The sequence below is a fragment of the Elaeis guineensis genome, chromosome 7 (genome assembly GCF_000442705.2).
Source record: "Elaeis guineensis isolate ETL-2024a chromosome 7, EG11, whole genome shotgun sequence".
NCBI classification, from domain to species: Eukaryota; Viridiplantae; Streptophyta; class Magnoliopsida; order Arecales; family Arecaceae; genus Elaeis; species Elaeis guineensis.
This window is the reverse complement of record NC_025999.2, coordinates 19,120,118-19,141,909: the sequence shown is the minus strand read 5'-3', so window position 1 is coordinate 19,141,909 and position 21,792 is coordinate 19,120,118. Positions and strand designations below refer to the sequence as shown.

Genomic DNA, 21,792 nt, shown 5'->3' with positions numbered 1-21,792 from the left:
TTCCTACGACCTTAAGATCCTTACATGTTGTATACAAGCCATAAATATGGGGAATGCTTACTACTTGCAATGAAGATGTGAACAATAGGAGCACAACATACTGAAATTGTATAAGAGAGATCATGAATAGTAACATGCTAGAATTTCAGCACAACATGATGAATTGTATGATGAAGATGCAGAAAGTATAAACATGCTGATAATCCTATCTCCTAGTAAAAACAAGAAAGTTTCTATACTGGTGCTCCCTATGCAGATCATGCTTGTCTCTCCCATTCGCCATTCCTATTCCATTCATTTTCAATCTTTATTCTCTCTGGGAAGGAGAAATAAAAACCTCCCCACCCCTTTAGCGTCTTCACCAAAACCAATGGACCCACAAAGAAAGATGAGATAGAGCAAGAGAAAGCAGCAGGCAAAGCCTCATAGGCTCATACCATGGTGGGAGGAGAGAATATGGCCATTTAGGATCCAAATGGGAAGATGATTGTTACGAGTGATAGAAATTGAGACCAGTTTCGGCATCCATTCACACTAAAAACCTCTTCGCTGCTCAAAACCTGAACATTTTCTTCCTCAATTCTCTAAATTGCTCCTTCAACGTTATTTTCATTTGGGTGTTGTTCCAACATAAATTTCAGATAATAAAAGAAAAAATGGCAAGTCAGATATTTTATATTTTTTCTCAAGGAATTTTGGTATGAAAAAAGAGATGGGTTTGGTGGAAATTAAAAGAAAAGATGGAAAAGTCATCTTCTCTTTTCCTTCTCATCAATAGGCCAGCAGTAGGCCTAATCAGGATGGTTCCAGGTCAGCTGGTATAAAACAAGGACAGTTTCGGATTCATTATAGCATTCAAAATTGATAAAGGCAAATGTTACTCTAGCTACTCCTAGACAGAAATCCAACCTAAGCCTGATCTTTTGCCGCTTTTAGATCTAACTTCTTTCAAACCATAAACACATGCAGTATTTTACAAGATATTCCACTGCAAAGATCATTGATCACTGTAAGATATCATAGACCTCCTTTTCATCCATAAAATGAACCATAGGTAATAAGCCTTCCCTAATTGTTTTACAGATGGCTTAAGAATTCTAGAATACAATTTGTTAAACCTGGGGCAACTTCATCTGTAATAGTCCTAAACTATGTCCATAAATTATTTATTACATCAAGTTTCTCATTTTTTTATGGTACGAGAGTTTACTCAAAGCATTTAAGTATGGAAGACGCTATTAGATGCTGCATGAAAAGAAAAGAAAGAAATCAAGAGAACATAACAACTATGTTCAATTTCATCCCCAACCTAAAGGTTTTCTGCTGTAAACCTTACTTCTATCTTGGACAATTCACTTTTACCTTTAAGATCTAACCCTTCCACATAGGTAAATCAAGTTCATTCATGAATAAGCAATTATAGTCAAAGGAAAAAATAAACATTATCATTGGGAGGGGTAAAAAGATTAAAATGAATAATAGAAACAATCAGAAAGTTTAATAACTGTTAGGATCTATATCTATTCAAAAAGATCAAAGGGAAGGAAGAGATCATAAGAGCAATGTCTCATTAATCTTCACAACCATAATAACTTGGCATCCTACCAATGATAGACATATTCCTTAACAACTCCACCAATGATCTCGAGAGAAAATAATAACCAATGTTCAGGATGGTTCCAATGAGAAGAAAATGAAAGAGATGGACATAAAAGTTATTCTACCATATAAATTGTAGATAATTATATAGTCTTCCATATATATAGGTAGTTCAAGCCTACAACATGAACATTAGGAATGCAAATGGGCACAGCTAGGGTTGAGATGAGATCAACTCAACCTAACTTTAGTATTTAAATGCAGGCACTACGTGGCCAAGTAAACCCTGGCTCAACTTGATCACATATTAGACAGATCCAAACCCAATTTGATCAGTGTTGTTCAGCCACTAAGCACGTTAATAGGCTAGGTAAGTGGGGCAGGAAGAGAGGTAAAGGAACAGAACGAGCAAGTGTGGTTGGTTAGGAAGAGAGGCAGGAGACAGGAGAGAGAGGACAGTTCAATATTCTGTTGAGCTTAATATTCCTACTGCATACTTGGTGCATGACACTACCTCTCACCATTAGCCACTACCATCGCTACCTCCTACAGTGCCTTCTGCAGTAAGAAAGAGGAAAGACGAAATAGGACAGGAAGGGGAAAGGAGAGAAGAAGTATCACAAAATGGAATATGCATGTTTTAAACGTGACATCAGCCATAAGGTCTTGGATTTGACTATGACTGACTCAGGCCAAGCTAGGCTGTCAAAATCCCAAGTGAACATTTAATAGCCCCATCATCCTTTGTTTTGTAAAAGGTTCTTCAACACAGTTTTTAAGAACTACCCATGATCATAGTGCACATGGCTTGCCCTTAGCATTGCCTAGTTAGTAGAAGCATGAAGTAATGGTCTAAATAAAAATATAAAATTACAGATACTTCGGCAACTCTCCACCTTAGACTTGAGATCAAATAATATCATTCATCATCAAGCCAAGAACATGTGCTATATAGGAGGTCCAGACTTGCACCTCTTTCTCTTAAATTTAACGACAAGAATCGCCTCAATACTTAAACTTGTTCCAAATACTCCCTCCTACATATCCTAAAATTTTTGAACTATTCTGGAAGTCCATATCCATTATCATATCTTTCTTGAAGATCTTAATCATTTCTAAAGTTTATCTGACCCTAGGATAAAGTTTTGGCTGAAACCAACCTATTTTGACAGTTTCAGCAAAACTGACCAATACACCCAAAACTCTCTCAAGCTGAGCCTATCTTGTTATGTAGGGACTGATAATAAAATTTTTCTTGTTTTGCAGAATCTTGGGGGACAATGTGGGAAAGCTGATGTCAAATTGTCAACTAAATGAACCCCACTTGTTTCTTTTGAAAGTTGACTGGTGGGAGCTGGCATGCACATTGTTCATCCATTTTCCAACCTGAAAGCAAGTTGCGAACCAGAGAGCACCTGAGTGCAGTTGAGCATGGTTTCATCAAAGATCGTGCAGTCCCTTGGGCGTTTTGTCAAACAGCTTCAAGCGGGTGGGTTTGTTGATCTGAGGATGGCTGATAAGGGGAAAGGGCCAAGTGACAGTGGCTGGTTCTCGTCGGAGTCCAGCAAGAAAGAACAGTTTAGGCTAGGGTGGTCCAGGAGCCGCCTAGACAACCTTGTTGGACGGTGCACAAGATTATGCCAGAGGAGGTGGAGCAACTGTAGAGATACTTTACGAAGGTCCTTGAGTTCCCGAAGGAGATGGAGGAATTGGCGAAGCAGTGGGAGAAGGTCATGGTGATCGTCCGGAGCCTTGGCCAGAGGGTCTTGACTAAGCGGACAGCTAAGGATAGGGTTAAGCTAGAGTACGATCTAAAGTCCTTTTCGTTAGCCGAGGACCACCACCTCGTCCGATTCCATTCAGAGGTTGACTATGAAGGAGTCACTAGTGGTGGACCCTGGTTTGCCACATGTCAACTGCTGGCAGTGGAGCTGTGGGTTGCCGACTTTGTCCCCAAGGTTAATGTGGTCCCGAGGACAGTGATTTGGGTTCGACTACCGGGGTTGCCAATCGAGTATTGGTGGATGGAAACATTGTTGGGGATCATTTCAAAGGCAGGGAAGCCATTGGCCCTGGATGAGTTCACCAACCGATGCCAGAAGACAAGCTTTGCTAGGATCCGAGTCAAGCTTGACTTGTCCCAACACTTGAAGCCAAGGGTTTCAATCTGGGGGAGAACGAGGATCTTTTGGCAGCCTTTTGCCTGCAAGAATGTGTCGGCCGTGTGCTACCAGTGCGGCTAGCTAGGTCATAGCGATGACAGTTGCTAGTTTCCTCGAATGGAATGGAGGGTGGGTGCCTGTGGCAACCGAAGAACTTCATCACCTCCCCAATGAAGGTGGAAGGGGGCAGCGATCTAGGGGAGAGGGTGCTGGTGATAACCGCAGCTTGGACCATGGTTGATCACTTCTAAGATCTAGCAACCACGGCCTATTAGTGTTGGGACCAAGCTGAGGAAGGAGAGACTCCAACTCGGACTCATCCGGCCCTAACTCGTCTCCTTCCCATCCAAGTTCGCCGAGACAAAAGGAAAGCATGCTGGGTTTGCCACCTGACTCGGATGGGTGGCAAAAACCCACAAAGTACGCCTATCGCCACTTGTTGAAGAAGTAATGGGGAGAGCGTGAACGCAGTCGAGTTAACTCAATCGAGTCTGGATTGGCTTCCTAGTTGCTCACTGATGTGGGCTTGAGCTACGATGCTATGGATGTGGGCCAAGAGGAAGGTCCGAACCCATGCGACCAATACTTGGTGGAAGCGGATGGGCTTTCACTAAAGCAGTCTAGGAGCTTGGCCCGATCAACATAGAATCAGGAAGTCTAGCAAAGCTCAACCCAGAATCTGGATCCGCATAGGCTGTGCAAGTCGGGCCCAGACTTGGGGCTGAATAAAGGTGCTAGAAAGGGCTCGATTGGCATGGTAGAAACTCTGTCGACACCATCACAAGGGCTCATACACCAGTGGGGGATTGCGCCACCCCAACCCCGCACACCCTCGTCAGCCACCGACGCCACTAGAGAGAGCCCGCCAACGATGGACACCGATCATCCATGTCCATGGAGCCAAGTGGGGTGGGCAGCAAATTGTGGCTGGTGGAAGCTGCCAACAAGACTAGCCTGGAGGAGGGCCACCGGAAGTCTTTGGCCGCCTCCACCAGGGTCTCCAATTCTGAATTCGATCCAGCCACTAGCAGTCCATCCATTGGAGGGGTGGTGGTGCTGCCTGTTAGGGGAAAAGATGAGATGGGCCATGTGGGTGTTATGGTCTAACTAAAGTTAGCCTTAGAAGCTGTTAGCGGCAATCTGGAGGTGGGAAGGAGAAAAGAAGATTGGAGCCAAATAGGCCTCTAACTGAGAGCACACGGGAGATGCCTCCCCCATTAGTTTGCCGATGAAGATACTTTTTGGAATCTTCGAGGGACAGGTAAGCCCTCATCCCATTCAACGTTCAAGATGATCATGTAGCAATATAGTCCGGACTTGTGTGTTCTGGTGGAGACAAGACTTTCCGATGCACCCCTAGCCCATACCCGACAACACTTCCCGATGGACTGGGGCTTCTATGCAGTGGAATCTTGGGAACTAGTAAAGAGAATTATTATTGTATGGAAAAATGGTATAGCTACTATGTTTGTCTTCCACCGATATCATCAGCAAGTTGCTATTATAAGTGAATGGATCACCTTGGCCCTTATCTGGTATGTATGCGAGTGCTGATTATAGAGAAAGGAGAATTTTGTGACAGGAAGTGTCCACTTTGATTGAACAGGATGCTTCTGGTGATTCAATTGTATTGACAAAGCCCAGGAGGAGGGCAGGCCTTTTGCTGATGATGTGGAGTCTAGGGAGTTCAAGGATTTTCTTCAAATTAGTGGATCTTATGGACCTAGAGTTTGTTGGCCCTAGGTTTATCTAGTGCAATAATCATCAAGACAGGAACAGAGTTTGAGAGAGAATCAACAAGGCTTTTGCAATGGCCAATTAGATCCAACGGTACCCGACTCATCAGGTTCACCACCACCTACCAAGGATTGCTTCAAATCACTGTCCGATTTTGGTCACCACCAACACCTCTCTCTTATCGGAGCCCCTTCTGGTTCGATAAGTTTGGGCTTTCCTATCCCTGTTCATGGGACATTGTGTGGGAGATATGAAGACGGCCAATGCGGGGGTATGCAATATATCAGGTGACTCAAAGATTGGAGCTGACGAGATAGCGACTCATGCAATGGAATCGGATCAAGATAGGGGACAACTTCAAGAGGTTGGAAGCTATGGAGACTGCTATCTTCGAGCTGCAGGAGCGAAAGGATCGGGAGGGCGGACTCATGGAGGATGACCTAGGAGATCTCCGAATAAGCTATCCTTGCACCATTCACTTCTACAGCAATAAGAGATTTTATGGAGATAAAAGTCCAAGATCTAGTGGATAAGAGAGAGAGATCGGAACATCAGATTTTTTCCGCCAAGCCACCATCATTCAGAGACACGGGAATTAGATTCGGATTGTCAAAGATAGCAGGGTTAGTGGTTGGACAAAGAGAAGGATGTCAAGTAGGGGATTGTGCGATTCTTCATAATTCATATCTAGGTGGATGAGTTTGTGTGGGTGCAAGAGTTTTGAGCCCTCACCTCCCAACAGTGTGGTCACTAAGCAGGAGAATAGGGATCTTCTTGAAACAGTGCCAACGGATGAGGTAAGTGATCTAATCTATGGCAGAAGACAGAGGCCCAGGACTAGACAGCTTACCTCCTCTCTTCTTTAGGAGATATTGGATCATCATCCAGTTCGAGATTGTGGTGGCTATACAGGAGTTTTTTGTAACCAGCCGGATGCCAGACCCTTGGAAGTGGACCTTCATCACCCTGCTACCAAAGCGACGGGATGCCTTAGAGCCCGATCACTTCAGATCAAATAGTTTGTGCATAACCTTATACAAGATTTGTGTCAAACAGATGGTGTACAGGATAAAGCCCATTCTCCCTCGCTTAATCAGTTCGGAGCATGGGGCATTTGTCAATAGTCGCAGCATTTCCGACAATGCCCTTATTGTATAGGAGTTCATGCATGATCTTCGCTATGCTTTGACCCATTGCAGTCTCATGGCAGTCAAACTTGATATGGCGCGAGCTTATGATCGCCTGAGTTGGCAGTTTCTAAAGGAGGCTTTGGTGGACTTCAGGTTCCACACCTGATGGATTGGTTGGATCATGGCTTGTATCCGTGGCCCATCTTTTGCCATTATAATCGATGGGACCCCATTGAATTTCTTCCGATCTACTATTGAACTGCAGCAAGGTTGACCCATGTCCCCCAACCTCTTTATTATATGTGCTGATGCCCTCTTGCGAGCACTGCACGTTGCTTCCTAAGGGCCAGATTTAAACCCTTATGTGCCGATTTCAGGAACCTAGCCGATCTCGCATTTGCTCTTTGCAGCTGACTGTCTGCTGATCGACTGGACTTTCATCTAGAATGCTATCAGATTTAGGAAGATTTTGGATGAGTATTGTCTTGCCTTGGGGCAGAAGATGAACCTCCTCAAGCCCGCTGTTTACTTCAGCTGAAGACAAACATTCAGCTAAGACACGATCAGTAATAGGCTTGGGATCACAGAGTAGGACCCTACAGTATTTAGGGGTTCCCATCTCAGGTCAGAGGTTGACGAGGACAGTGTTCAAGAGTAGAGCAAGCAGTCCATGAGTGGTTGGATGGCTGATAGGCCAAAGCACTTTCCATGATGGATAGGGTTTCTTAGCTCTATGCCCATCTATCTCATTTCATATACCATCATTCCCAAGACTGGTGTGGTGATGCTTAAGCAGCACTTCTAAAAATTCTTATAGGGCTTCCGTCCGAGTGGAGGCGGTGTGCACTTGATGGCCTAGATGTGGTATGCCAGCCGACTAGGGATGGAGGTCTCGACATCCAATCCTTGGTTGTGAGATATGAGGCCATGATTGCTCAACCTGCTGCCAGGTTTCTTCTTCACCCCGACAGCCTATGGAGCACAATGATGAGAACCAAGTATAGGGTGTGGTCATTGAGCAGCAACATCCAGATCAGCCGAAGTAGCTATATGGAGAAAGATCAATGCGCAGGCTCCAAATGTAATATAGACCTCCAGTCCGTCTTACGAACTAGGGGATGAGACCATGGAGCATGTCCTCTTCTTGTGCCCGAGAGTTGGATAGATCTAGCAGCTTGCTGGCCCCTTTCGTTGATTACACAAGCCAAGGCACCAGTTCAGTCCTTTTTGGAATTCTTGAGGTGAAGTATTGGGGGCGAGGAACCAGGGTGACAAGAATTCGAGTTGCTTACATCACCTACCTCATATGGTTGTCCAGGAACAGCTTAGTGTTCAAGTCTAGGAGATGTCTGACGAATTTTGTTTTGGAGAGAGCCTTGCCTTATGCAACCAAGATTGCTCATCCCTTGTTGACAGAGGTGACTTTGAGGACCTCAGATGTCTAGGACTCCCTTTTTGCTCATGCAGCGACCCATAAGGTATTCATCTCCTAGGAGCCCCCACCACTGACCTGCCTCAAGGTCAACTTCGATGGCAGCGTGAACAGTGACAAAGGAGGTTCTGGATTTGCAATCTGTGGCCTTGATTCTAGGCTAATGGCTAACGGGGGGAGCCATCTCTTTGAGCCCACGATATTAGGAGCAGAGCTGTGAGCTGCCTGGACTAGGATTGCACATGCACGGTGGATTCTTGGAGCCGACCACCTGCTCATTGAGGAAGACTTAGCCATGATGGTTGGTTGGATTCAGGGGCACGCAAGGAGGGGAGCTACTCACCCCCTGTTGCGGGACATCTCAAGACTACTGACGGGAGCACTGCCCTCGACATCAAGCTTGTCTTCCTAGAGATGGACACTACAGCTAATTGGATGGCATCTTTTGTAGTGGAGCATTCTAGGGATGTACTGTGAACGGATTTAGGAGCAGCTCCTCGGCTGCTCTATGATTTTTTTTGTTTTCTGATCTTTTTGGCTGTGTTCATACTAGACTTGTATGAATGCTCCATTGTTATCACAAAAAAAAAAAAGCAAGTTGCTCAATACCCTTCTCTTGCACTTCCTTTCCCTCTTGACAATCAGGAGGAATGGGCTAAAATTCTGATGGATCAACATGAATCAATGTTGGACAAAATTCGAATATCAAAACATAAAGAAATCGGTCCTTTTAGCATGACCCACCTCACAATAGTATGTGGTACTAAAGGGTGCATGTATTTTACACTCAATTGCTTGGCTTGTTTACTTTATTTACCCTAACTAGTTGATGTTTGGTATTGAACCTTAATAGAATTGTGATCTATTTCCTGCACTTAATACAGTTAATTTTCAGCCTAAAACTGCCAAAGCTACAAAATTTCTAATCCTACATGACTCAAAATAGAATAAATTATGTGCAATAACTTGCATTTATGCATTTTCTAGTTTTTGGTTTTTATTCTGATTTGTTAGCTGTTGCTCCAAAACTCAAGCAAAATTGCCAAAACTGTGAATTGCTAAATTTGAAACTCTACACAAGAAGATTGAGTCCAAAACCAGAAAAAAATTTTGTAACCTTGATCTGACCTATCATCCAATGAAGACTCATACAGTGCTTCTTGTAATATAACCTAAGTTTTCTTGTCAATAGTGAACCCATTGAAACTTAATACATAATTAACACCAACAAAATTCTTTCCATGCCTTGGCATCACGTAGACACTAGATGGTTCGACTTCTTTAACTACAGAAAAAAAAAAAAAAAAAAAGGAAGAAGAAAGAAATAAAAGGTCACCTAAAATTACTTTTTAAAAATTTCCATTTTGATCTGCTTTATTCTCAAGGGAAAAATAGAAAAGAAATATGTCTGATAAAAGAGAACACTGGCATTTAAAATGTAATCATCATTTAATAGAGGGTTTTTAGTGGTCTTACAGCTAAATAGATTAACAGTCAACATTTGAATGCTCAAAGATGATCCAGGAACAATTAATGGATCAGTACATTACGATTTTTAAGGTGTGATAAGTTTCAAATGTAACCAAGAAATTTAAGGAATGCTGATTTTTATTGAGATGGTGAATACCAAAAATTGTCAATGAATCCAACTAATCCTTATTTAAGGTGAAAGATGTATCACTTTATTTAAAATCCTAGAGAGGTTCAATACCAAATATCATTTGCTATTAAGGCATGGACATGATAAACCATATTTTAAATGTAATGCAGATTATACCTTTCTAACATCCCATGAATATATCATCACCATTGGCGTAAATGCATGTGCCATATGCCAAATGTCACAAACTTGCACGTGCAAGTATTTTAGAGCAATAGAGGAAGAAGATTAAACCAAAAAGTTCTAGGATAATTGATAAGATAGCACACACCCACGTAAATAACCAAGATTTGCAGAGAATGCACACAGTCATATGATTTCAGCAATACAATATGCAAATATCACAAAACTATTAGGATAGAGAGCATTTAGTTCCATGACTAAATTAAGATTTTGGACAAAAAGAAATCAGAATAGAAGAATATTTGCCCAGAGCTCCATGGTAATTTAGCTAAATGGAATAGAACCTGAATTGTATCTAGATCCATGATGTCAAAGTTTGCCTTCTTCTTGATAATCCTCCGCATATGTTGTATTGCAATCTTCACCTAAAATGAACCATTAAGAAAGAGGTTAAAATTTATACACCCCAAGGTGGACACAGAACATAATGGCACGCAATGGTAAAATAAGGAACAACCAAAGCTAATGCATAGTTTTCAACTCCAATTTAATTAAAGAACTCAGTCAGGCATATAAATCTCATGAGGTGATGGATATAGGGGGAAAAACTTCACCAATTACAATATCAAAATAGCAAGAAAAGATTATAAAACAAAAGGATATAATGATGACAGAGAGAAAATAAGAGAGGAAGAGAGAAGAAAAGTTAGGGGAAAGAAAGTGTGAGAAAAGGAGACAAAGACGAGATGTGAGAAGGATGATGTACGATCTTAACTGATCTGTGCAATATCCATTCTTATTAAAAAGGGGCCCAGTCATTCATAGGGTAAAACAGGATAGAAATACCCATAACAAGCGACAGGTCAAGTATACTATGGGTTTAGGCTCATATGGGCTTCAATAAAGGCCCAATAATAAGTAAATAAGATAGAAAATAGCCCAAAATGTATAAGTACAGCAGATTAACTATATACAATTAACCAGTTAAATTTGAAGCATCATTGACAATTTTGATTCAAAATACAATCCTTCAAAAGGGACAAGAGTAGTGTAATAACAAGGAAGAGTTGAAGAAATAAACAAGAAAAGATGAAAGGAAAAGAGAGAAATTGAGAAGACAGGCAAAAAATTGAAACAGAAAAAGGAAGAAACGACTAGGTCATATAGCATGTGAGCTCCCTATTCGAACAATTTAATGAGATTCATACAAGGTGCCCATACCCTCCCCCTCTTTTTTCTTTTTCTACTCTCTTCTACTATTTAGAATTTATCCTAATGCATACTGTTTTCTTTATTAAATCTATTCACAATATCCGAGATTATTTTGAAACTCTAATATGGTTTTTGATTTTTACACTTTACATAACGGATATATGCCTCATTGCAAGTTTCATGCAACAGCATTTACAAGCACATTTAATGTGATGTGCAGAGCTTAAATTTTTGTAGGTTGGTTAATATTCTTGTTTTAGATGCCCAAATGATTTATTTATTGACCATAGATAACCTAGAGTAATTTCTTGTCAATGGTGCATGTCATAATGTCTTGTACTGTGCCTACTCAGCAGCAAGGGCATGTTATGGAACAAAGTTCTACAAGATGCTTGTGTTAGGGGAATGAAAAAGGGAATCCCTAAAAATTAAAACATTAGGAAAGGACAATTTAAGGCAAAAAATATTCAAAATTATTTCTAATATTACGAACAAATCTAAAATTTAAAATACTGCTACAAGTGAAGTCAAATTATAATATCATATCTTATAAGATTGCCAGGTGAATTGTAGCCAGCATAAACTAGGTGTTGATTATTGAGAACTTCTATGTGTTAGGATTAAAAAATAAAAATCAAATTGAGCTACAGTTTATGCCAAAACAAAGTCTAGTTCATACAAATGACTTCTGCACTTGGATATCTTTCTGCATTAACACTCTTGGGAAAGTAAAAATACTGAATAGTTGAAAGGGATACAAAAAAATTTATAAAGGACAAAAGAAGAGATTTAAGAATCAGTTGATATGGCCTGTACTGGCCAGTACACACCACTTGCACTAGCCCATATTGACACAGGGTACTGATTATGCTGGGCCAGTACCCCGAGTCGGTACAGTGCTGCACTGCAGTAAGTACTATACCAGGCTACCAGCCATGATTGGTACAAGCCCAGACCTTGATTTTCAAATCCGGGGATGCAAGAGACATACGGGTGGAATTTCAGGGGAAAAAATGGTGTGAAGAAAGTCAAGAAACATTGTGCACTAAAGGAGAGAGAACAAAAAACAGGACTCATTTGTGGAAGCAAAAAGATGACAACTTTCATCACTTCATTTGTCAGTTCACCTTGTTTTAAAAAAGACTGACCTACAAAAGTGGGTATTGACTATTGACTGATTAATAAAATAAAGAAAGAAGAAACTACTTTAGTACTGAATTTACTAGAACAGATTACTGCCGAGGAAGCCAGCAAGCTAAAAAACGTTATTGTGATGCTTACAGTCACATGTATAACAAGGGGAGTATGGGACGCATACTAAATGATAAACAGATAACATATAAAGAAACAACAAAGTTTACAAACTTCGCAACAATGTTATTAACAGAATCTAAATAATAAACTTAACTACTGAGTGAGATAAAATTAAGAAAAATAGAAATAATAATAGCAACACAAAGCAAGCAGCCCAGCATACTAACACAAAGGACAAAACTATGCTGTTAGCTGTGCCTGATAATATTTACAATGCATCAGAAGAACATAACAATTTCTTGCCAGAGAAGAACAAGAAAATATCTGCAACACATGCCCTTGATTTGTCAGCAATGCTTACAGTGAATTTTGGGAAGGGATATTTGTATGTATCTACAAGTTCCATCATCAAGTCGACCAAATTAGAGAATGGGCTATCAAGTACCATTCCTGCGATAGAAGGATCTTCAGCTCCATACATCAAGCTGTGAAAAAGAAGTTACAAAGTTCATGCTAGATAGAAATAGCAACAAACCCACATACAGTAAATAATTACTGAAACATCATAAATAAAGATATATTTTCATGCATGCATGGTCTCTTAAATAATCATGTCTTATACTTCTCTAAAAGCAATACTATAACAAGGAAATACTAAAAAGATCATAAACACAGTACAATATTCATCTCTTATGATATCCTCATTTTAGAATGCATAAAAAGTTCAGTTTTGCAGCAAAAAGATTTCATCTATAACAACTTTATCCATAGGCCCTAACAAAGACATGGTCAAGGAATCTATTTGTATATCTATTAGCTTCACACTGTTGGTTTAATATTACATCATCATCAGAGTCTACCAAATGGAGAAGCATGAGCAATCTAGGTTGATCTCAGTGTAGATGATTCAGAATGTAGATCTCATCACATAAGCAACTTTTTGCACACAAAACATTCCTATAAATTGCGGGCAGGTCTATGCAGTATGTATATAAATAATAAATCTAAAGCTACATGATGGAACAACAAGATCATGGGCATGGTTTGCCATGCTGCCCTGTACTGCCTGGAATGGAGCATATACTGTACTTACTGGTCTTGTACCGATATGTTGTCTCTTACCATACCAACACTCAGAATGCTATATCATACCATAGTTAACCATGCACCAACATTATAATAGGATGGTACCGGTACGGTGTCCGGCACCAAGATGGCAAGCCATGGGTATTTGGAGGATGCATCAAGAGGATCCAAAGTGCAATCTTCAAGTAAAAAGGAAAAAGAGATCACAAATAGTATCAATTTGAAAGGTGAAAGTGAAACAGTCAAATGTGAAGTATAATACTTTCCTTATACTAATTCATAAGGTATAATATCATAGCATGACAACTGGACTTCAAAAGTTCCTCTATATGTCTATCAACATGATAACAGATTTCAGCATGCTAATGCTTGTTATGCTGTAACCAGGAACAAGTAAACCAGCAAGTAATTGTAATGATCATTTTTAGAGCACCATGAAGACATCACTACCATCAAGTATAAAAGCATGTCAAAGACCCAAGGTCCTAGATACAGCAAATATGGGTAGAAATCCATGAATAAGACCTGGTAACAGCACCCATCGAGCGCCCCCACAATCCAATGCAAGAAACGTTTCCATCCGTGCGCAGATAATTGACGACAGCCCGAAGATCATCTTTCTGGAGATAACAACTTCTATAATCAGAAGAGATTATTCATAACAGCAACATGTCATACGGTATGACCAAAGGCAGAGGTAAGAGATCCACATTGAAACATGAGAATTTAACAACATTTGAAATTATCTGCACCATCATGATCGCCAGTTTAATATTCCAAACCTACTTAAATCATGCAATTTAAAAAGTGCAAAAGGAAGGCAGATGAAAGATTGCTCCAAAGGCCTTATAGAAGAACTTGCAAGACCAGATTACCACCCAAAAGAAGTATAGGTTAGTGCTAATAGAATACCACCAACAAACAAAATCAAGTGACGACAAAACAGTGGCCAGCAAAAAAAAAAAGTGCTCAAACACCCCAAAAAAACTTCCAAGAACCCATTTTTAAGGATTTGACAGTTCATGGAACCATTATGATATAACAAGTTGGATGCTAATAATTCACATTAGGAAGAGTCAAACACCTTATAAGCCCTCCCAAATTGAATATTCCATTCCACAACCTGTTCTCCATCCTTGGAACAGGGTTTCAAATTTAATTATGGATATCAGGCAGGCTATACTAATTTTATTCTAAAGAATTATGCAGTAGACGGGTTTGCACAGAGGAGCAACATTAATGTGGAAACAAGGATTTGGCTCACTCTTAAGGTTGGGGAAGCCCAACAAATGACTTGGCCAATGAACAGTGTTAATGAGCAGGTAGTCAACTGCCCCTTACATGAGTGCACCAAGGTCTCTTGCAACACTGGAACTTAGTCACTGCGTGATACCATGGATTTCACCTCCTTCATCATAGTTAAAGAACTTTATGTTCCCTTGACATGAAGGTTCACTGAGCAAGATAGAAGCTAGTCTTATAGTCTTAGTATCATGATGTGTTGCTACCTTTTTTAAAGGAGGTATGTTTGATAATAAGGTTGCCATTTAGGAGACTTTGGCAGTACCCAAAAAAATTGATGGGAGCAAATTAATGTATCCTTAGGCTTTCTGCATGCCTATTGTCATGCTACAAACACCCTAGCCTCATCCTCATTCTCCTAAGAAGTATCTATTTTTACTCTTTCCTCTAGCCTCAGTATTTCTTTTCTAACTCCCTCATCCGGATTTGTGTTGTAAAGCATCAGGAACTAGACATAGGAAAGGCTAGGAAGTTATGGTCCCCATGTTTCAAGAAGCTTGCATGCAGGGTTCTCAGCTAAAGATATTTGGCACATCAATCAGTTACAAGATGAAGGATGGCCGATGGCATGCACCCAAAGCAACTAGGAAAGGAATATTGAAGGTACAGAATTTGACTGTTTAAGAGTTGAATCTCAAGAAAAAAAAACTTAAATGAGGCTCTATTTGGCATCATTTTTACTTTTCTTTTTAAAAAAAGAAAAATTGGAAACAAAAAATCTCTTTCCATTTTTTTTCAGGTTTCCAAAAATAGATATCTTGCTTCATATCACTGTCTTTTAGCACTGGTTGCCCCCATATTCACCTCCTCCACCTCCATCCCCGTCTCCTCCTCCTCAGCACCCCACACCTTCTCCTCCTCCTCCTCCACCCCCCACCTCCTCCTCCTTTGCCTCCTATCTCTCCACCTCCTCCTCTCCCACCTCCTGCCTCCTCCTTCGCTCCCTGCCTCCTCCTCCACCTCTCGTATCTCCGCCTGCTCCTCCATCCCCCGCCCCCTCCTTCTCCACCTCCTCCTTATTCGCCCCCAGCCTCCTCCTCGCCCCCATGCCTCCTCGTCCTCCTCCTCCACCCCCCACCACCTTCTCCACCTCCCGGCCCCTCCTCCTCCTCCACCCCCCGCCACCTTCTCCGCCTCCCAGCCCCTCCTCCACTCCTCACCGAGATCATAAAAGAGGAAAGTAGAGAGAGGGGGCAAGAGAGAGGGAGGTAGAAGAGAGGATTTATCATAGGCTGGGTCCAAGTGGAAGGCTGAAGCATCAAAGGACCACAGTGGAGCAACCACGGTGGAGCATGTATTAGGATGCGAAGGAGAGGAGCTGGAAGGTATGATCATGGAGTTTCCACTTTAAAGAAAACAAAAGCAAAAATTTCTCACTTCCCATTTTTTCAGGAATAGGGCAAGTTTTTCTAAAAAAACAAAAAGATTGTTACCAATCATATTTCCCTACTTTACTTTCCGTGTTTCTTTTTGTAAAAAAAAAAGAAACAAGAGGAAAAAAATCATAACAAACAAGGCCTAAATCTTCAGAAAAAAGGCTAAGAGAAAACTGTGCTCATGAACTTGTGGTCGAGGTGGACCAAGTTAACTAAGAGGCAAGTGTAAGGCACTGTAATAAACAGGGTTATTAGTCCCAAGTTTTGTCTTGGTAAAGTTTATTTTTGTGTGAAATTCTTAAAAAGAATTACAAACTATCAAACACTCCATTGCACACTGTTTCACTAATACTCTAGCCCCCAGTTCTGGTCTGGGTGTTATCAAACATGGGGTTATTAAATACAATACCTAGTTTCCTATCCTAATACTAGTTGGCAACCTATTCTGTCAAGGCTCTAAAGATCATAGTAAGCAACTACCACTAGTCAACATAAATCTGGATGAAGCTATCTTTGACTCCTCCGTACTTGCTCTACCATTCACCCTCCCAACCTCTCATATTCTATCCATCCTTTTCTTTTCAAAGACAATGACAGGGTAAGAGAGTAGAATCAGTACTAATAAATGTCAAGAGTGGACTTTCAGTTTCAGACATGCTACATCAGAAATTGAATCCACGTAGATCCATTTGCAAGATCCAATTCTGACCACATAATTCACTAGAAGTAAATTACTTGATCCAAATGTGGAAAACCAAGTCTTATCACTTGGGCTGAGTTATCAGGCTACCAGTCTCCCTCCCCACCATTTATGATATAAGATAATGAAATTATAACTAATTTTTAATTTAACTATCATTGATTTTCCCAAAATAATCTTAGCGATGAAAGATATTTTGGGATCTATCGAGAGCCTAGGAAGTGATCGAGGAAGAAAGATCTAGACTTGAACGATGGTACAATATCCTAGGCAGAAGAGTCTAACCCAAGGTCTGCAATCTCAATAGCAGATACTGCACCAGTATGTTGCCGATTATGTACGGTACGAGTTGGTATAGTACAGTATATACCTCATACCAAGATAGCTCTCAAGCTATTTTCTCACTTCTTATCTCAGTATGCCTCGATATGGGTCAGTACGCACCTCAGTTCACCTTGGCATGCCTTGCCATATGCCAACCCAAAAAAGATTTTCGCACTAGTTCCAATCTGATACAGTATAATATGTCCTGAATCGAGCAGTACGGTGTGGTATGACAGTCCATGATCTAACCACTAACAAGTTCTAAAAGATGTGTTAGATTAGATTTTTTTTAATAGTCATGATGTAATTGATGTTCTGCTTGCTCACTTAGTTCATGGTCATGCTGATTTCCACATATAGCAAGTCGAGAAGTTCTAATAATTTCAGGTCTCATATTCAAGGTCTACAAAATGGGTACCAGGAACAGAACAGTATGTTACTGCTTTGGTACAATATAGTACAGTATGTACATTTAGTGGCTTCTTGCAAGTACATGAGCAAAATTTGCAAAAGAATCATCATATTGCAATTTGACTATATTTTCGTACTTAAACCCACCAATCATGGTATTCCGTACTGGCCCGAACCAGCTGATACATCCTGTACCGTATCGTACCGGTGGAGAACCAGTTCGGTTCAGATAGATTTTTCAGAAAATGACTTAAACTGGACCAAACCTATCGGTTCAGTACGGTATCGGCCCGAACCGCCCGATACCGAGCGGTTTGGTCCAGTACTGTACGGTACGATACCGGTTCAGTCCGATTCGGCTTGATTTTCTTTTTTTTTTTGGCTGTTGGATGAAATTTTTTTTTTTGATTTTTTATTGTCGGTACGGTACGGCATGGTACCAGCTAGCAACCAGCATTGGTTCCGGTACCAAGTCCACGAACTTTACCAACAATATTTATTTTCACTAATCCGTTCCGATCTCTATACATGTCTTTTTAAAATAGAGAGAGAGAGATTCTGGTGATAAACCAGAGATCACTTCCTTTTATTTTTTAACTTCTCTTTCCCTTTTCCATCCTTTCTTTTTGTTTATTTTGTTCTTTTTATAATCCCTTCATGGATTAAGTGCCAGTCCATGTCTCCTTTTTCTAATATTTAAGAAAGGCCTGACAGCATCTTATAATACATCACATTGTGCAGCCAATTTATAAGAACAATATATTTGTGTATAAAGTCCAGAGCCTATTCCATAAGTAGTTGCCTGTATTGCTATAGGTCAACCTAGTTTTGTATACATTATCTCCATCAAGGTTTTACATCCCGACAGAACGGAGGGCATCCTAGCTGTCCCATCCCATTCCTTTGCAAAAATAGAACCAGGATGGGATCGAGACTCCGAAAACCATCCATGTGGGAAGAGAAGAAGAAAGAGTAAAGAAAAAAAGGAAGATGAAAGGTGAAAAGTGTAAGGAAAGAAGAAAAACAATGAAAGAAAGAAGGGAAGGGAGAAGAAAAAGAAAGAAAGGAAGGAAGAAAGGAAAGAGAAAGAAGAAGAAAAAGAAAAAAAAAAAGAAAGGGAGGAAGGGAGAAGAAAAAGAAAGAAAAAGGAAAGAAAGGTAGAAGAAAAAAAAGAAAACAAAGAAGGAAGGAAAGAAAGGAAAGGAGAGAGAGAGAAAGACAGAGGATATCTACAAAGATGCATGACCGAGACAGCTGTCGAGATGGAACAGGACAACAGGATGTCCCATTCCATAGAGACACTAGGACATCTCTATCCCACAGGATTTAAAACCTTGACCTGTATATACAAAGTACAAGCTAAAGCAGCAATATGGGCATGTCCCCAACTTCCCTTCTTCCAACCCATGCTCAACCATCCAATACAACTTTATTTTTCAGCAAGGATGGTTAGGCACCTATCAAGTATGGACATGGATCCAAGATGTAGGATACAAATACACGGATATAGCAAATCTTGAAAAATAGGATAAAATACAGCCAGAAAATAGTAAAATATAGCACCATAATATATAATCATGAGTAATCACAGCCCATACCACATGCAATAACAACATTATAAAAAAAACCTATCTTGTCATCATGCAATTCATCCACCAAAATTCATATTCCACAGAAATAACATCAATATTACAATTTCTAGAATTAATTATCCATCACTAAAAGGTCAAAACACACTAGCCAAAAAAAAAGGTCATCCTCGTCTGCCAAGGCATTTGAGAAGCATCTCAAGCAAATCTAACAAGTAATTAGACTTTGGAGCTTTTTTATCTTAAAACACAGGATGCTTGAGATAAGTATCAAAGACATATCTTAGCCAAGAACTTAAGCATTTTTAGCATGGTTGGACATCAAAATAGAAGAATATTCAAAAAGAACACAAAAGCTATTTTCAACTAAAATATTTAATAGGTGCCATTTTGACTTGTGCTAGGTATTAGCACTAACCCAGCACATTACATGCTGATCAACATGGACCAGAACTTGAAAGTTGAACTCTCGATTCTAGCCATATCCAAGAAGTATCAGCATTTAATATGCACAAGACACACATGCAATTTGAAGTATCAATATTTCTAATTGGGAGCTCCATTGATTTGATTTCTTCGAGGCTCATTTTTCTTTAGGATTTCAAGGTCTAGTTTGTGTGGTTGGTCTGGTAACATCATGAAATAGTCATTCTACATCTTATCAAAGTCCACAAATAAAAGATTAATAATTTCTTTATTTGTTTTCTTTTTTCCAACAAAATCTTTTTTTTTTTTTGCACTAAAGGATTTATCCAGTTCTGGTGGTTTAATTAAGTTAACCACGTATTCAACCACGGATTAACATGACTTGCATAAGAAATAGGGATAGCAACGGGTCAGATATGGGTTAGGTCAGCCCACATCCGTACCCATCCTGCAAGTAAAAACTCCATATCCATATCCGCCCCGTACCACCTCAGGTCGGGTAGATAAGAGGGGTCCATCGAATCGAATCAGCTATATGTAAACAATATAAAATTATTATAATTTTGAAAAGGAGATATATATTAAGATTATATTGGGTCGGATTCAGGTCGAAGCATACCATTATTCGTATCCGGTCCGAACCCGCTTCAGATATTTTTTCTAGAACCCATACGCGCCCCAAGTTCCAACCAAATCGGGTCAGGTCAGGCATCCATGGGTCGGCTAAAATTGCCATCTCAAATAAGAACTGGAGCTGTATCAATTATAACCCATTTCTTGTGCTTGTATATTAGACTATTAGTACCTCCCGCTTATGTTTATCATGAATTTGAGAGCGCATGAGGCCTTTCTAATTTGAAAAAATAAATACTCAACGGAACCACATATAATATACTAATTGAAATTTGCAATGCCTATGTTAAATGATAATTAAAACATATACTTTGAATTGCATATTGGCACAAGCAATGATTGGGCTCGAATGATGTAGGCGCTGAGGTTGCATTGCTGGAGCAACTTTGTACTAAAAGAGGGGGTGTGAATGCAGTAATCAGGATGCCTAAGAACACATGACAAACCAAAGTTCTGCCTACAATGCTCAGGCACTAGCAGGATCCATCAAGCCTTCAACTTAAACTGGATCGGACAATGGGTTTTAAGAATTTTAAGGATCTTACTTGCTCGATATTGAAAATAAGCAAGCTAAGTTAAGAACTAGAAGAGAAGATTAAATTAGTTAGTAGTTACACCTCCTGACCGAGGATCTTTGATGATGATTGAAATCCATCAGAGCCTTCAAAGAGGAATCCACCAGCTCACCATCAAACAGCCCTTTAACTCTACCAAGTTTTCTCCAGAGTCAACTAGAGTTTTGCTTGAAATCACCACGTAGGGGGGACACATAGGAGCGCATTCAAAGAAAATTTTATTCACTTCATCAGCCTCAAAGTTGATGACAATAAGACTTACCAAAAAAAAAAAAGTTGAAGACAATGAGGCATATTTATGGGTACCATGGTTCTTTAGTAAGGGGAATCCCGGGATCCACTGGAATCTGACACAAACAGGACAACTAGCTAATACTACCTATTGTAGAAGCTATTTTTGGCCTGATGTCGATTACAAGCATCAAAAGTGCTGTCAATTCGCTTAAAATGTCAGTCAACCGGCTATCAATTTCCTCGGAAGACATGCCTGAAAGCTCCATTCCTAAGGTCAGTGATGACCTACAATCTTCTAGGAATCCTTCGCTGAGTTCAAGATATCTGACCTAACCAGCTTTCTTTCTTATGAGTGCAATCCCATTGAACCCATTTTGAAAGATGGGAGTAGAGCCATTACATTCCTTAGTTGTCTAGATTCTGTCATGGAATGGTACTGAAGCTACTATAACATCAGGGAATGAACAGCTGATTCACTGTCATCTACTGGATCTGATGGTTCATGTGCTGCCATCAGTTTATTCACAGAAGTTTTGGGCCTCTTTCAACTTCTGCACTTCTCCCAATGCATCTTAACTTGAGTGCCCAATTGACCTGTTTATGGGTTCATGGTCTCAAGTAAGGGTACAAGCCTGGCCCGCATCACTTTTGGTGTTAGCTTTATTGATTGGTATACTTAAATTTATTTGCTCAGGACATGTTTAAACAACTATTTAAAAAAAAAAAAAGGAACAAAATAAAGCATATCAGTTACATTTGGTGCATGGCAGTGTAAATATATCACTGCAAGTTTGCAATGAATTAGGCTATAGCTAGCATGGGCCGAA

At 40.2% G+C, this 21,792-nt stretch overlaps 1 protein-coding gene across 2 annotated transcripts in view; it reads right to left on the bottom strand.

Annotated features, from left to right (window-relative positions):
- The window catches only part of LOC105060435 (uncharacterized), a 61,352-nt gene that overhangs the window by 23,141 nt on the left and 16,419 nt on the right, over positions 1-21,792 (bottom strand). For both annotated transcript variants that reach the window (XM_010944126.3, XM_073260653.1), the window contains exons 5-7: positions 13,921-14,015; positions 12,671-12,794; positions 10,188-10,268 (exon numbers count right to left, since the gene is read on the bottom strand). In XM_010944126.3, coding sequence (XP_010942428.1) covers positions 10,188-10,268; positions 12,671-12,794; positions 13,921-14,015 — 300 coding nt within the window. The remainder of the gene's footprint in view (positions 1-10,187; positions 10,269-12,670; positions 12,795-13,920; positions 14,016-21,792) is intronic.